Source organism: Macaca fascicularis, chromosome 16 (genome assembly GCF_037993035.2).
Source record: "Macaca fascicularis isolate 582-1 chromosome 16, T2T-MFA8v1.1".
NCBI lineage: Eukaryota > Metazoa > Chordata > Mammalia > Primates > Cercopithecidae > Macaca > Macaca fascicularis.
This window is the reverse complement of record NC_088390.1, coordinates 38825041-38841058: the sequence shown is the minus strand read 5'-3', so window position 1 is coordinate 38841058 and position 16018 is coordinate 38825041. Positions and strand designations below refer to the sequence as shown.

Sequence of the window (16018 nt, the reverse complement as noted above, 5' to 3'; positions counted from 1 at the left end):
CTCGGCCTCCCAAAGTGCTGGGATTACAGGCGTGAGCCACCATGCCCTGTCATATCTGCCTTTTTTTTTTTTTTTTTTTTTTGAGACAGTGTCTCGCTCTGTCACCCAAGCTGGAGTGCAGTGGCACAATCTCAGCTCACTGCAAGCTCCACCTCCCAGGTTCACGCCATTCTCCCGCCTTGGCCTCCTGAGTAGCTGGGACTACAGGCGCCCAACACCATGCCCGGCTAATTTTTTGTATTTTTAGTAGAGATGAGGTTTCACCGGGTTAGCCAGGATGGTCTCGATCTCCTGACCTCGCAATCGGCCCACCTCAGCCTACCAAAGTGCTGGGACCACAGGCATGAGCCACCGTGCCCGGCCAGATACATCTGTCTTACTGTTAGTCCTCAAATAGAAAAGAGCAAGGGAAATCCTCTCCCTCATACTCTCAGTACCAAACTCCTTAACACAAAACTCTAGCTGTCTTAACAGTTTTCTAAAATGTCTTCTTTTACCAGGCACGGTGACTCACATCTATAATCCAGGCACTTTGGGAGGCTGAGGCAAGCAGATCGCTTAAGACCAGAAGTTTGAAACCAGCCTGGGCAACACAGCAAGATCCTATCTCTACAAAAAATTGTTTTAATTAGCCAGGTGTAGTGGTGCACATCTGTAGTCTCAGCAACTTGGGAGGCTGAGGCAGGAGGATTCTTTGAGCCCAGGTGTTCAAGGTTACAGTGAACTACGATTGCACCCCTGCACCCCAACATGGACCACAGACCAAGACCCCCATTTCAAATAAATAAAATAAATAAAACTTCCCATTTTGCCTTGGGCCTCAATACTACCATGATAGCCATCCGCCTGTGACTTGCTTGTCTATTCTTTCCCAACACCCAATCAAAAAATTTTAAAAAAGAACTAAGAATAAAGCCAGGTGTGGTGGCTCACACCTGTAATCCCAGCACTTTGGGAGGCCAAGACAGGCAAATCACCTGAGGTCAGGAGTTCAAGATCACTCTGGCCAACATGGCAAAAGCCCATCTCTACTAAAAATATAAAAATTAGCTGGGTATGGTGGCGTGCACCTGTAATCCCAGCTACCCAGGAGGCTAAGGCAAGAGAATCACTTGAACCAGGGAGGCAGAAGTTGTAGTGAGCCAAGATCACACCACTGCACTCCAGCCTGGGACACAGAGAGAGACTTTATCTCGAAAAGAAAAAAGAACTAAGAATAAAAATTATATCCTATTTCCCCAAGTCAGAGACCTTGAGTTACCTAAACGAATGTAGTAACAACACCCAATGCTTACATCTCAATTCAATAAACTCAAACCTTAATTCAACAAAGTATTTCCTGGCTGGGCATGGTGTCTCACATCTGTAATCCCAGCACTTTGGGAAGCCGAGTCCAGAGGATCACTTGAGCCCAGGAGTTTGAGACCAGCCTAAGCATCATAGCAAAATCCCATCTCTGCTAAAAATACAAAAAAAAAAAATTAGCCAGACGTCGTGGTGTGTACCTGTAGTCCCAGCTATTTGGGAGGCTGAGGTGGGAGACTCACCTGAGCCCAGGAAGTTGAAGCTGCAGTGAGCTGTGAGCACACCACTGCACATCTACCATAGGGAAGACACAGGCACAGTCTATACATTCCTTCAACAAAAAGGTATGCAGCTTCTTCAAGCCAAAGTACTCTAAATGCCAGGAATACAACACTTAGAGTATATAAGTATACTCTAACACAGAGTCTCACTCTTCTCACTCTTGCCCAGGCTGGAGTGCAGTGGCACCATCTCAGCTCACCGGAACCTCTACCTCCCGGGTTCAAGCGACTCTTGTGCCTCACCCACCTGAGTAGCAGGGATTACAGGCATGCACCACCACACCTGGCTAATTTTTGTAAAAAATAAATATTTTTTAAAAGGAAAAAAAGATAGGCTGATCAAGGAAAGTCTCTGAGGAAGTAAGATGTAAGCAAAGACTTGAAACAATGTAAAGAAAAAAACCCTGTTAAGATCAAGCTGACAGCAATCCATATGTATATAAATGTCCCAACCCCAGACAGTTTGAAGCATAAGGCAATAAGGCCAGTAATTACAGCTGTAAAGAAAGTAAAAGGAGACTAGTATAGTGGATGTGGTCAGAGGTAGCCATGGTTAAGGAATTTGAACTGTACTGGGAATGAGGAAGGCTCTGTGCTACAGCAAGGCATATAGTGCTTCACCTGAGTGAGATTATATTACAGTAAAGGAGATAAGGCAAGTGTAAAGCAATTGTCATACAAGGCAGAATAATCAGAAATAGAGCATGTACAAAATATAATGTGAGTCACTGAAAGAGTTAAAACCACATCAAACTCAGGAAGGAAAGAGTTGAGAGGAGGTGGAACTTGAGATAAGGCTATGGAAGAGAAAAGTACAGCATGAGGGTCATACAGGCTTGTTCAGCAAACAGCCAGGCATCCAACATGGCTGACATGTTTGATATGCTTAGTAGAGTCCTGGGAGATTAGACTACTGCAGTAGGTTGCAGTAGGTTGTATTATAGAAAACCATTAATTATCTAATTCTGCAGGCAATGGAAAGCCACTGAAGGTTTGAGTTGTGGGAGAAGAGGGAGAGGAACAAAATTATCAGAGGGCTATTTAGTAAGGTATCTCTGACAATGACTGAATGAGGTTTTTGCAGTAGTCCAAATAAAAAATAATTAAGAACCAAACTAGATGGTAGTTGTAAAGAGAGAACACGGCTGGGCACAGTGGCTCACACCTATAATCCCAGTACTTTGGGAGGCCAAGGCCAGCAGATCACAAGGTCAGGAGTTCGAGACCAGCCTGGCCAACATGGTGAAACTCCATCTCTACTAAAAATACAAAAATTAGGCGGGTGTGGTGGTGGGCGCCTGTAATCCCAGCTACTTGGGAGGCTGAGGCAGGAGAATTGCTGAAACCCAGGAAGCGGAGGCTGCAGTGAGCCAAGATCGCAACACTGTACTCCAGCCTGGGTGACAGAGCAAGACTCTATCTTGGGAAAAAAAAAAGAGAACAAATACATACGAAAGAGGTGGAGAAACTGAAGAAAGCTGAATTGACAAAATTAAACAAATGGCTGGATGTTGAGGTTGCCCATATTGAGTCTGAGGTGCAGGTGAGACAATCTGGATGATCCACAATTTGCTCCAAAACAAGCAAATAACCTATAATCCACAAAAATTACCAAAAGAAGTCCTGCTTAGTGGAATAAGACTCTGGTTCTTGACAAAAGCAAAGCTGCTAACCATCAAAAATATCAGCTTTAGCCGGGCATAGTGCTGCATGCCTGTAATCCCAGGACTTGGGAGGGCAAGGCAGGCAGATCATTTGAGCCTAGGAGTTCAAGACCAGCCTGGGCAACATGGCAAACCCCCCCCCCATAAAAATACAAAAATTAGCCGAGCATGGTGGTGCAGGCCTGTAGTTCCAGCTACTCAGGAGACTGAGGCAAGAGGATCACTTGACTCCAGAAGGTTGAGGCTGCAGTGAGCCAAGACTGTGCCACTGCACTTCAGCCTGGGCAACAGAGCAAGGCTGTCTCAAAAAATGAAAACAAAAATAGCCTTTACTAAAAACTAAAATGACACTGATGATAAAATGATACAATGCCTAAAAGTGTTTCCTTTCACCCTAAGGAAAGGAAGAAAAGTCTTTAATGTATATAAATGTAACGTGCAATGAACAATGACAACATACAACCACAGTTAAGAGAGAGCCTAACCAGTCAGGGAGCCACATGACAAAGTCCAGGAAATCCTACTAGTGAACTATAGCAGAGCACTAAAATATGACTTGAATGGATTTCCACAAAGGAATAGGAGAAATGATCATTAAACAAATGCAGGTCAGGTGCGGTGGCTCACGCCTGTAATCCCAGCACTTTGGGAGGCCAAGGCGGGTAGATCACCTGAGGTCAGGAGTTCAAGACCAGCCTGACCAACATGGTGAAACCCCGTCTCTATTAAATATACAAAATTAGCCAGGCACGGTGATGCATGCTTGTAGTCCCAGCTACTCAGGAGGCTGAGGCAGAAGAATCCCTTGAACCCGGGAGGCGGAGGTCGTGGTGAGCCAAGATCGTGCCATTGCACTCCAGCCTGGGTAATAAGAGTGAAACTCCATCGCCAAAAAAAAAAAAAAAAAAAAAAAATGCTGTTCTACCCACTGAGCTCTAGGTTATGGGGAGGGATAATTTCAGAAACTTCGGTGTGCAAAAAGGAGCAGCTTCCATAATTACCTTTTCTGCCCAAAACCTTCCAAGCAACATTTATCAGTCAGTTTCAAATTAACATTTACTGATCAATCTATTTTAAGGTACTCTATTTCAAACAAAGGATGGTACCACTTTCATGAGTTTTTTAAGGTACAATTTTTTTTAAAAGTTAGTTAAGACTAATACCCCAAATAACTTTTAATATATTTCTTAAAATAACTGACACTTTAATTCAAAATAGCCATCTATTTTTTATATACTATCATTAAACAGTTTTGTCAGAGACATAAATTTGAAGACTGCTCTACAAACGAATTTTCTACAAATAAAGTTAGTATATAGTGTTTAAATCAGCATTCAAAGAATCATTAAAGCCAGATTTTACAAAAGGTATGATTCCAAAGTGGGATCCATGTGTCCCAGGTTTCTGAAATTCTCATTTATTCAATACGCTACTATGGCCTTTCATACCTTTCATGCCCACAGAGGCCACAGCAAACAATCAGACATATAACCAACTAGCAATTCTGCCCTTACATTATCTGACATTTTATATTTGTTCATTGCCTGCCTTCCCCATTAAAAAATAATCCTCATGACAACAGTGACTGTGTTTTTACAACTGTATCCCCAATACCTAAAACACTGCCTAACACGTAGCAGGCACTCAATGAGTACTGATCAATATATCCATAAGAAAAACAACAACTATATTCTTCCTACAAACAGATTCAAGCAATGACAATATACCCTGCTTGAATCTGCCACTTTTTACAGAACGATGTTTAATTTTGGTATGTGTCTCTTCCTGAATTGCAGAAAATACAGTTATCTTTGAGAAGGTTGGAAAAGATTCAGTGATTACAGAGAGGCACTCTTTAATACAGCTCAGGGTCTAGTCTGAACTTGTGGGACACGCACAGGAACACCGGAGTCACTTCTGCACAATGAGACACAAACGGATGGATGCTCACCCCTCAATAAAGGTATATACGCAGTACAAAACATGCTAAGAAGGAATACCACAAGACTTAATTAGTGCTCAGAAGGAGCTTTGTGACACGAGATGAAAGGTACCACAGACACAGAAAACATTACAAAGGTGTGGCAATACAATACCTCAAAGACAAGAATCAGTTTGTGACCCTGATGTAATGAGGATTCCAGGGACCACTGACAATCTCCACTTACAAAGCAAAGCATGGAACAGACCCAAAGTATCAAATGCCCTGTAACAAAGAGAAACTGACATGATAAGTCCTGTGCTGTCCTCCCAGCTTTCCCTTCCACATTAGTACTAAAGTGCAGGCAGGCATTTCTTTCATGGAAACAAACTTTTCTCCATATTGTCTACTTTCTGTCATTAATACCACTTACCTCCTGCCCTGTAGCTGCTTCCATATCAAGAAACAGATCAAGAAGAGATCGGACCAGGCGAGCTGCTTTAGCCTTGCTGATGGAATTCAAGAAGGGTCGTACATACTTCAGGAGTCCCCCAAGCTCTGTATGAAAGGCAATTCAAAAAGAGAAGTAAACATCAACATTTGAGACAAAATACCCACTTAAGAAATTGACCGAATGTCATAAAAATCAGTACTTACATCACTGGAATCAGTCTAAATGAAACTTACTAGGAGTTTAAAGCATTCCTAGCAAATAGCAGAGTAGCAAAAATACGTTAACATCTTATACCAAATTTGCATTCTGTTACCTACTTAGCCACTGGATTACTATGAAGTTCCAAGAAAAGCTCATGTCTCTGCTTCATTTATCCATCTTAATGAAAGATAAACAGCCAAGTATTCATAATCTCAAAAAGCAGTTTTCTAGAACATGAAATATGCTGTGTCCCTGCCACCTTCACAAAATTACTTCCTCACAACCAACAAATATGATCAGGTTATACAAGTAATTTTTTTCTAATCTCCAAGTCTGCTTCAGCTGTTCCCCTTAAACAGACAAGAGATTTCCCACTCTAGATTCCTTTTTCATGTCTTTCTGCAGTGCTCCCCAGTTTAGCCTTTCTGCAATATCACTTCCCTGGCACTCTTCTGAATAAACTTTTCACATATAAGAGTGTTTTGCCCTTAAAGTGCTACTATATCTCTTTTAAATTCCTCATTAATCTTCAAAACCTAAGTCTTAAACTATGACCAAAAAAGGGATCCATCATAGAGCTTTTCCCCCACTTTATAGAAGAGGGCAGTATACGAACTCTAAAGAAACATCTTTCGAAACAATAAACTAGAGATATGCTTGTTAAATAGTAAAAATTAGAGAATGTTTCAACTAAACAGCTAATGAGGTATTTTTGGAATGTAGGTTAAAATTACTTTAGTGCCACTGCCTCTTTAATATTCTCCAATTGCAGACTCACCCTCCTGAGAACTCTAATTCAGGGCAAGCAAACCTCACCCTCCAGAGAATGCTAATTCAAGGCCCTGAAATCCTCATCTGCCTGAATAGTCAGAGAATGCATGGGACTGTGTCAGGCACTTAAGAACTTGATATAGAGTAGAAAAGTTCATCTTTTCCCTTCACTCCCCAGTAATGACCTTTGATTCCCAATGTTTAAAACTTTTTTCATTCTGCCACCTCATTCGCCTCTGCACAAGACTACAGCATATACTCCTGCTTTCAAGAGGCACTAATGCCATAATCCCATCTGAAATGTCTTGCCATCTTCTCAGCCTATATAAATCTTATATATCCTTTTAGGTCCATCTGAAGTCCTATTGAGTTTTCCATGTAACTCCAGTCTACAGTGATTCTCCCCCTCAAATTCCTTTTGCATTTATTTCAATTATATTATGTAATGATAGCTTTTTTAAAGTAGTCCGGAGCAATGTCCCTTCTCCCACAGAATTTCCTCCTGTGCCTGAACAATTCTGAATGATTTCTAGTCACAGAAATGTTCACAAAGCAGCCTATTCTAATGTTGACCAAAACAAATTATTCCTTTTTGAAACACAAAACAGAAATCTATACCTTCTTTCATATGGCTTTAAATACTTAAAGGTAATTATCATTTACATTTCCCTAATTTTCCCTTTATCCAAGCTTAACATCTTTGGCTATTTCAACTGTTCCTCCAAAGTCCTTGTTTCTAGATAACTTAGTTGCTCTCCACTGAACAAACTCTACTTTCTAAAGGTACTACCTGTGGTATTTTGTGGTATCCAGAAATGAAAACAATTGCCCCAGGTAGGGTCTGACAGTAGACCAGGAGGCCATGATATGTAACATAAGAGAGCATGTTTTGCTTTTTCTAACACCTCTCTTTGTTCAGACTGAGTCCATTAAAGTCCTTTTTAATAGACTACTGTCAAAACAGGTAATTCCCCCAACTTCCTCTGTTTTGAAAAATACTTTAAGTATATAACTTAATCCTTATCACAACTGAATTTAATCTTCCTGGCTTTGGCAATAACTGTGAATTTTAATTCTGTCTTCTAACTGTACTGAGTCATCTACAAAAATAAGCATGCCTTCTGAAATGGCTTTAACCATGATTCCAGATGCTGACCAGAAAAACAAGGACAGATCTTCACGACACAATGCCTGAAGACTTCCCTTCAGGTTGACAAATGATCCATTTATTAACATGTTTTGGATACAGTTACTCAGCTCATTGTAAATTCATAACCTGTACCTTTGATATTAATATTATGGCAAATGTTCAACTATTTCATTCCTCTAATCCAGAGGCTGGCAAACTTTTTCTGTGAAGGACCAGACAGTAAATTTTTTTGGCTTTTCAGGTTATATGGTCTTAGTAGCAGGTCCTGAACTCACTCAGTCACACACAATGGGGAAACAAATGGGCACGACTTGTTCCAATAAAACTTTATTTACAAAAACAGGTGGCACACAGACCCCTGAAAATCTATGGGTCTGATAAAGCTAACCAAAAAGAGAACTAGGCTGGGTGCAGTGGCTCACACCTATAATCCTAGCACTTTAGAAAGCCAAGGCGGGCAGACTGCTTGAGCTCAGGAGTTCAAGACCAGCCTGGGCAACATTGCGAAACCCCCACTCTACAAAAAATTAGCCAGGCATGGTGGTGTGGGTCTATAGTCCCAGTTACTTGGGGGACTGAGGCAAGAGCATTGCTTGAGCCCAGGTCGAGGCTGCAGTGAGCCAAGATTGTGCCACTGCACTCCAGCTTGGGTGACAAAGTGAGACTCTGTCTCAAAAAAACAAAACAAAACAAAACAAATAGAGAGAACTAAGGTGAATTTGGAATAATCTGTTCACAATAAATCCACTGTTTTTAAGAGATTACTATCTCCTTATCAAATAATCTGTCCCAGAACTCTACCACTAATGACCATGTATAGTGTCTATTCTTTATTTTTAATTTATTTCAATGTGCAGCACACAGTGAATACATCTATTCTTTGCATTATCCTCTTGAAAGGCAGGATAATATTTGCCTCAGTTTCCTTACACCTCTCCATGATTTTTCTCAGAATAATAAATGGCTCTATAGTTACATCTGCTAGAACTATTTTTTTGATAATAAAAGAAACTGTTAGAGCCTAGAGACCTGAACTTATTTACAGAGACTATCTGCTCTGTCTTCTCTCACCTATTTCTTTCAGTTTGAAAATCATTTTCCTTCCTAGAAAAGGCAGAAGCGAAACATGAGCTAAGCAGTCTGCCTTTCTAACACCTGCTAGCATTACAATATTTTCTCTAAGCACTGAGTGTTATTCTTCTTACCCCAAGAGAGAAGCAAATGATCTCTTAGTTGTCCTCCTGCATTTTTCTTTTTTTTTTTTTTTGAGAAAGAGTCTCACTCAGTCATCCAGGCTGTAGTACAATGGCACAATTGTGGCTCACTGCAGCCTTGACTTCCCAGGCTCTAGTGATCCTCCTGTCTCTGTTTCCCAAATACCTGGGACACAGGAATGCACCACCACACCCAGTCAATTTTTTAATTTTTTTGTAGATATGGGGTCTCCTTATGTTATCCATGCTGCTATTTTTTAAAAAAAAATTTAACAGAGATAGCATCTTCACTATGCGGTTCAAACTGGTCTCTAACTCCTGGTCTCAAGCAATCCTCCCACCTCAGCTTCCCAAAGTCCTGGGATTACAGGTGTGAGCTACTATGCCCAGCTGCCATTTTTCAGACTTAGTTCATCATCTGTTTTAGTCTACTACTGTTTTATATTCATTCTTGTTTGTATTTCCTGTTTCTTTCCATTTTCATACATACTGAGATAATTTTTTTTTAAGTCCCATAAAATCATACTGACTTCCTCCTATTCTTACTGGGATTATTTGTAATTATGTGACCAGAATTTCCTTGTCAGTGGCTCACACCTGGAATCCCAGCACTCTGGGAGGCCGAGGCAGGTGGATCAACTGAGGTCAGCAGTTCAAGACCAGCCTGGCCAACATGGTGAAACCTCTTTTGTACTAAAAGGAAAAAAAAAAAAATTAGCCAAGCGTGGTGGCTCACGCCTCTAGTCCCAGCTACTTGGAGAAGCTGAGGCACAAGAATCGCTTGAACCCAGGAGGTAGAAGTTGCAGTGAGCTGAGATCACATCACTGCACTCCAGCCTGGACAACAGAGTGAAACTCGGTCTCAAAAAAAAAAAAAAGGCTGGGCATGGTGGCTCATGCCTATAATCACAACACTTTGGAAGACCAAGGTGGGTGGATCACTTGAGGTCAGGAGCCCGAGACCAGCCTGGCCAACATGATAAAACCCCACCTCTACTAAAAATACAAAAATTAACTGGGTGTGGTGGTGGGCGCCTGTAGTTCCAGCTACTTGGGAGGCTGAGGCAGGAGAATCACTTGAACCCAGGAGGTTGAGCCGAGATCGCGCCACTGCACTCCACACCAGCCTGGGCAACAAAGCAAGACTCTGTCTCAAAAAAAAAAAAAAAAAAAAAAAAAAAGCCCTCACAGAACTCAACAGATTCCTTTGAAAAGTTTTAGGCTATGAAATCCTGAGCCTAGGCATCATGTCTGATGATGCTCAACACTATTAACACTACTTACAATTACAATTACACATCAGACATTGTTTTTTTCTGTAATCCCCAAGTGATTGTTATTGGCCAGGGATCCTATCTTAAATTTTTGAGTAGAATACTTAGCATAATGCTATGCACTTATTAAATGCATAAAAAACAAAACTGGACATTAAAGGAACAGACATACTTTCTATTCTCAGGGAGCAAACAATACAAACCTATCCATCAATAATAGCAAACACAGCTAAATATATGTAGGCCTTAACACTTCCTTAGAGTTCCCATTGTGTATACCTATACTCATCAAACTTTCTTAGAAAACAGTAGGTAACATGGAAATGTTTTTGAAAGTTCTTATAATTCATCTATTAAATTCCAACAGGTTTAGCAGTACACGTCTAAACTTCTCAAGTCACAAGGCAGGGCAAGAAACAAGGGGAGAATACATATAAAATAGGAATTTCAAGCAAAACAGTAATATTTTTGGATGAAAATTACTGAAGTGTTGACTATATACCACACACTGTTCTTAATTCATGCCACTGAAGGAAAGTAGAAATTTGGATATCTCAACAACAAAATCTTTTTTTGAGGCAAGGTCTTGCTCTGTCACCCAGGCTGAAGCATAGCGGTGTGATGACAGCTCACTACAGCCTCAACCTCCTCGGCTCAAGCAATCCTCCCACCTCAGCCTCCAGAGTAGCTGGTACTACAGCCACATAATACCACACCCAGCTAATTTTTCTATTTTTTGTAGAGACGGGGTCTCACTATGTTGCCAGAGCTGGTCTCAAATTCCTGGACTCAAGGGATCCTCCTGCCTCAGCCTGCCAAAGTGCTGGGATTACAGATATGAGCCACCACGCCTGGCTAACAACAAAAAAATTTTCACATCACTTCTGTTGGCTTTATAATTCAGAAAAATTACCTTACTATATTTTGCATGAAGTGATTATCAAAACTGTTCTTGATAATTTGATTATCAAGCTCAAATTAACTGACAGACAACTGGAATCCATATGTATGTTAAATAGGAGGGAAGTCAGTCTAAGATGAAAAGACACCACCCACCAATGATAATTCGGAAGTAGACAGTTACAGGAAAGCAATAATAACCATGATGTCATGTGGCTATATGGGCTCTGAAGTAAGACTACATGAGTTCAAATCCTAGGTCTACCAGTTATTAGTTGAATGAGCTTTGGTAAGTTATTTAACTTTTCTGTGCTCAGTATCCTCCATGTGTAAAATGGATAACAGTACCTACTTCAAGTTGTTTCAAGGATTCAATTAACTTAAACCATGTATGTGTTTAAAAGAGTAACCAGTTGGCCAGGCACCGTGGCTTACACCAGTAATCCCATCATTTTGGGAGGCCGAGGTAGGTAGATCACCTGAGGTTAGGAGTTCGAGACCAGCATGACCAACATGGTGAAACCTCACCTCTACTAAAAAAAAATACAAAATTAGCCAGGCATAGTGGCGCATGCTGGCAATCCCAGCTACTCGGGAGGCTGAGGTAGGAGAATCACTTGAACCTGGGAGGCGGAGGTTGCAGTGAGCCAAGATCGCACCATTTGCACTCCAGCCTGGGCAACAAGAGCAAAACTCCGTCTCAAAAATAATAATAATTAAAAAAAAAAAGAGTTCATAGCAATCAAAAACCATTACGTATGGTTCTTCTTATAGCTACTTAACGATGTTTTAAGTAAGATATAAGGCCCATGTAAACACATCCTCACAATTTCATACATCTTTATTCAGCTCTATAGACTGCGCCTAGTAATAAGTTAGTGATCTTTAATTGAAAAAAATCACTGGCTGGGCACAATGGCTCACGCCTGGAATCCCAGCACTTTGGGAGGCCAAGGTGGGTGGATCATGAGGTCAGGAGTTCGAGACCAGCCTGATGAACACGGTGAAACCCCGTCCCTATTAAAAATACAAAAATTAGCCAGGCGTGGTAGCGCGCGCCTGTAATTCCAGCTATTCCAGAGGCTGAGGCAGGAGAATCGCTTGAACCCAAGGGGCAGAGGTTGCAGTGAGCCCAGATCGCGCCACTGCACTCCAGCCTGGGTGACACAGCGAGACCCCGTTTCGAAATAAGAAAAACATCTTTAGCTCTCAAGTTCAAGAAGTTGTGCCAACTAACCCCCATTATTCTCTTAAACAACATAATTTTAGGGGAAATAACTCATGAGGTCACTTAACAGATCTTAATCCAATTTAATCAAATGAGCTCTAAATTCACTTTAAACTTAACAAAAACCACCCATTTGAAGTTAAACAGACTTCTCTTTAAATACTATTACCACTTTACTGGTAAAAGGTCCTTCCTGATCAAAAGGACTCCCTTCTCATTCCAAGGACACACCCATCATCAGAATATTATGTCAAATCTAATCAGTCAATGGTTTAATTACAACTAGAATGTCTGAGCAATGATGTGCACAAAGTCCTAGGTACAAATGGAGAAGTCTTAGGAAGACTCCATTTAATGTCTTATTCTTATTCTTAATCAATCAGAAAAAAACGACAGTGAGTCACTTGTATACAAAATCCTTTGTCATTTTTGAATCTGGCGCTTAAAGTTGTTATCTATCTTAAATACATCAGAGTTGCTCAGTGAAATTATTGAAGACTGTTGCTGCCTCTATGTGAGGGAATACAGTGAGAATTCAAAAACCAGAAACAAATCAGAAATCACTATATCCCAACAAAAATAAGATTGTCTCTCATTTGCAAAACTAAACTACCATGAAAGAACTGAGTTTAAAGGCCACTTAATTGCCTGGTAAAAAACTGAAACTCAACAAGTTGCCAAGAAAATAAAGTTGAATTCAGTTTGTGGATCAGTCCCATGATTCTTCACTCCAACAAAAGACGGGAATTTCACTCAGCATTTCAGGTACAATCCATGTGTAGCACTTACCTGCAGCTTGTCCAGTCTTTGCCAGGAGAGATCCCAGTTCCAGGATGCTCTGCTCTTTGACTTGCACTGCCTCCTCATCGTTTTCCTGAATGTCACGCTTCACTAGGAGAGGAAAATGCAAACCCTCTTAAAATTCTTACCAAAAAATGAAGACTGAGGGAAATTTCACCCTCATAAGATCCATTACAAACTCAAACATATTTACCAAAAGACAAATTCTAGAGTTAAAAAAAACTCTAAGTCAGGGAAAAAAAAAGATAATATATACATAGAATATGTTCCATGTAAATCATAAAAAACAGGATTCTTCTCTTTGATTTTAAATGTGCCTTTTCATTCTACCCACCAGATTTTTGCTTACCTATATACACTAAGTTTCCGTTGTGGTCACTTGGTTAAAGCAAAATTAAAACAAAACAAATCATTCATACTTATGGTGCCAAGATCTATGCCAGTCACTATGTTATGTGAAGATATTAAACATGCCTGTGCATTTATGCCACAAACCAAAATCAATTGACCAAGTTATTGATGCCTGTAAGTCAAAAGCCTTTCAATAAACTTTATGTCTGTGCAAAGCCTCAGCTGATGGGTGTGTTAGGGATAAGCAGGTCTATAAAGCCATTCAAGAAAAACAACCCTATCAAAGCCCCAGTGTGATCCTGCACAGCTACACTTAGGAGACACTGCTGCTTTTTAATGCACTGAGGTCTGTTAAAATAACTTTGTGCTATCTGTCCTATTTTCAACAGCTAATAACTATTTTAACATGCAAGCATGGAATAGCCTCTCCAAGTTTGTAGTGATCATCACTGGTTACCACTACTCTTACAAAGAAAGCATCATGACTTGACAAAAACCAAGATTTTGATACTCCATGATGGAGTCCAGAAAAAGTAAGGCCGTCAACCATGATGACTCAAGCTTGCTCTAACAGTGAAGCTTTCAGGGAACTCTCCCCTAGAATAGTGGGCCAACAGGAAATACTCTAATTGTAATGTTTAACATAATTTCTACTTTATGAAAGACAAAATATTAGGCACTAGGCACAGACAATTAAAATTCATGCTCCTCACATTAGTTCTAAATAATAATGTGTACTCAGAATAAAATACCCATGTAACGGTGAATGAGATGACTCTGGTTCCGTAGAAGCAACTGACCTAAGTCAAGATCAGAACTTTTCAAAAGAAACACCTTTTACCAATATCGCTCAAAGATACATCTTGACGCCCACCTCCTCTCCTTCTCTAGTATCCCCAATGATAAAGTATCAAGATCTTGTCATTGTCCTTTCTCCGTGCAGGTCTGGAATACCAAAATTCAACACACTATGTCAAATGCCAACATCTTGCAAGTCCCACATACAGGTGCATTCTCATACTACTTGTTGAGCTGATTCAAATCTTCCCAAGCTACACTAAAAAGATCCCATTACATGTACAGTGAAGAGCTGGTCCAAGCCCTAACTGAATCCTTTATGAGTGAACATTTAAGTCTTCCTCTGTCATAAATTTCTGTTCACACTTGAATCCCAACAGAAAGCTGCAGGAAACGACTGGCTGGGGTTGTCATTTCAGTTTTCCTGTTGTGTGCAGGTGTAAGACCATCATATTACAATGCTAAGAAAATTTTAATTTTTCCGGCAACATGCAGCCGACCCGTTCCAAAGAATTCCCTGAACTCTGTGGCTGACAACTAACTCCCTTAACTCACTTCCAATCCCTACAGGGAGTCTGGAAAGATTAGTCACCTCCTCTAGCCCGGCGGTCCCGCTCCAACACCTCACTCTTACACCCTACACAAGGCAGATGAGCGTCTCGGCCACCTCCACAAACCAAATGCCAACCTGAGGTGTGTGTCACCCCTGAATTTCCCACATTCTGAAAGAGACCCTCCTCTTAGTGGAGCTTTCCGCCGTGGGGCTGGGGAGTAGCAGCTCCCAGCGTCCCGTGGAAGGAAACTCCCAGAGAAGAGCAAGCGCTCGCGCTCCCACCCGGAGCAGACTGTGCTGATTACAACGGCGGGAAATGCCTGTCCTGAGCTGGTTTCGCCAAGGCCTTTCAACTAAAGACTCTAGGACCAGTCCGTGACAAGCACGCCGGCCGGCACTACTCCGGGTCCCAGACCAGCTCGTGCGGGCCAGAGCCGGGGACACAGCTAGGGAGGGGTGGGGGCCCGGCTCGGCCCACTCTCCCACCCTACGCTAAGCCCCCCGTGAGTCAGCAGCCGGCGACGGGACCTGGGGATTGCCTCAAGCCCTCCCACAAGAGTGAGACCCGGGGGGCTCTGGGGAGCTCCGAGCGGCCTGCGCCCCCGGCCCGGCCCCCCTCACACACACAGTGAGTCAGCAGCACCAGAGCCGGCTAGCCCGGCCCCTCTCCGCTGCCGCCGACCGACATAAGCCGAGCTGGGTCGGCGGGGCCGGGGAGACGGCGCGGCGACCTTTACCGATGGAGTGGAGGATGTCGATGGAGGCCTCCCGGTCGGTGCTGAGCAGAGACTGGGCTCTCTGGAACTCCACCACTGCCGCCGCCGCCATCTTACTGCTCTCACACCGTCCCCGGCCGCGGCCGCCGACGCCGGAAACACACACCCGGAAAGCCCGCCCTCGCGTCCCTCCGCCTGTAGCTCCCGCGGCTCCGTTCCCAGAGCACTCCGGGAGTTGTAGTCTCTCGGAGCGCCTCGCCCGTGGGCTGCAAGCTCCCCAGCGCCGCCTAGCGGGCGGCCGGCGAGGAAAAGAGGCGGTGCCCCGCAGTGGGAGCTCAAGATCGGTCCCCGCCCACCCCAAAAGAGGCTTCTTGATTCCGGCCCCGCTCGCGCACCCCTGAGAGGGATTCTTGAGTACCGGGCTAGGTCTTCAGTC

The 16018-nt window shown here is 42.4% G+C and overlaps 1 protein-coding gene across 2 annotated transcripts in view; it reads right to left on the bottom strand.

Moving 5' to 3' along the window:
* The window catches only part of PSMD11 (proteasome 26S subunit, non-ATPase 11), a 39496-nt gene extending 23766 nt beyond the window's left edge, over positions 1-15730 (bottom strand). For both annotated transcript variants that reach the window (XM_045376137.2, XM_065532341.1), the window contains exons 1-3: positions 15604-15730; positions 13153-13254; positions 5605-5729 (exon numbers count right to left, since the gene is read on the bottom strand). In XM_045376137.2, the coding sequence (XP_045232072.1) occupies positions 5605-5729; positions 13153-13254; positions 15604-15694 (318 nt within the window). In that variant the 5' untranslated portion in view covers positions 15695-15730. The remainder of the gene's footprint in view (positions 1-5604; positions 5730-13152; positions 13255-15603) is intronic.
* Positions 15731-16018: the final 288 nt, after the last annotated feature.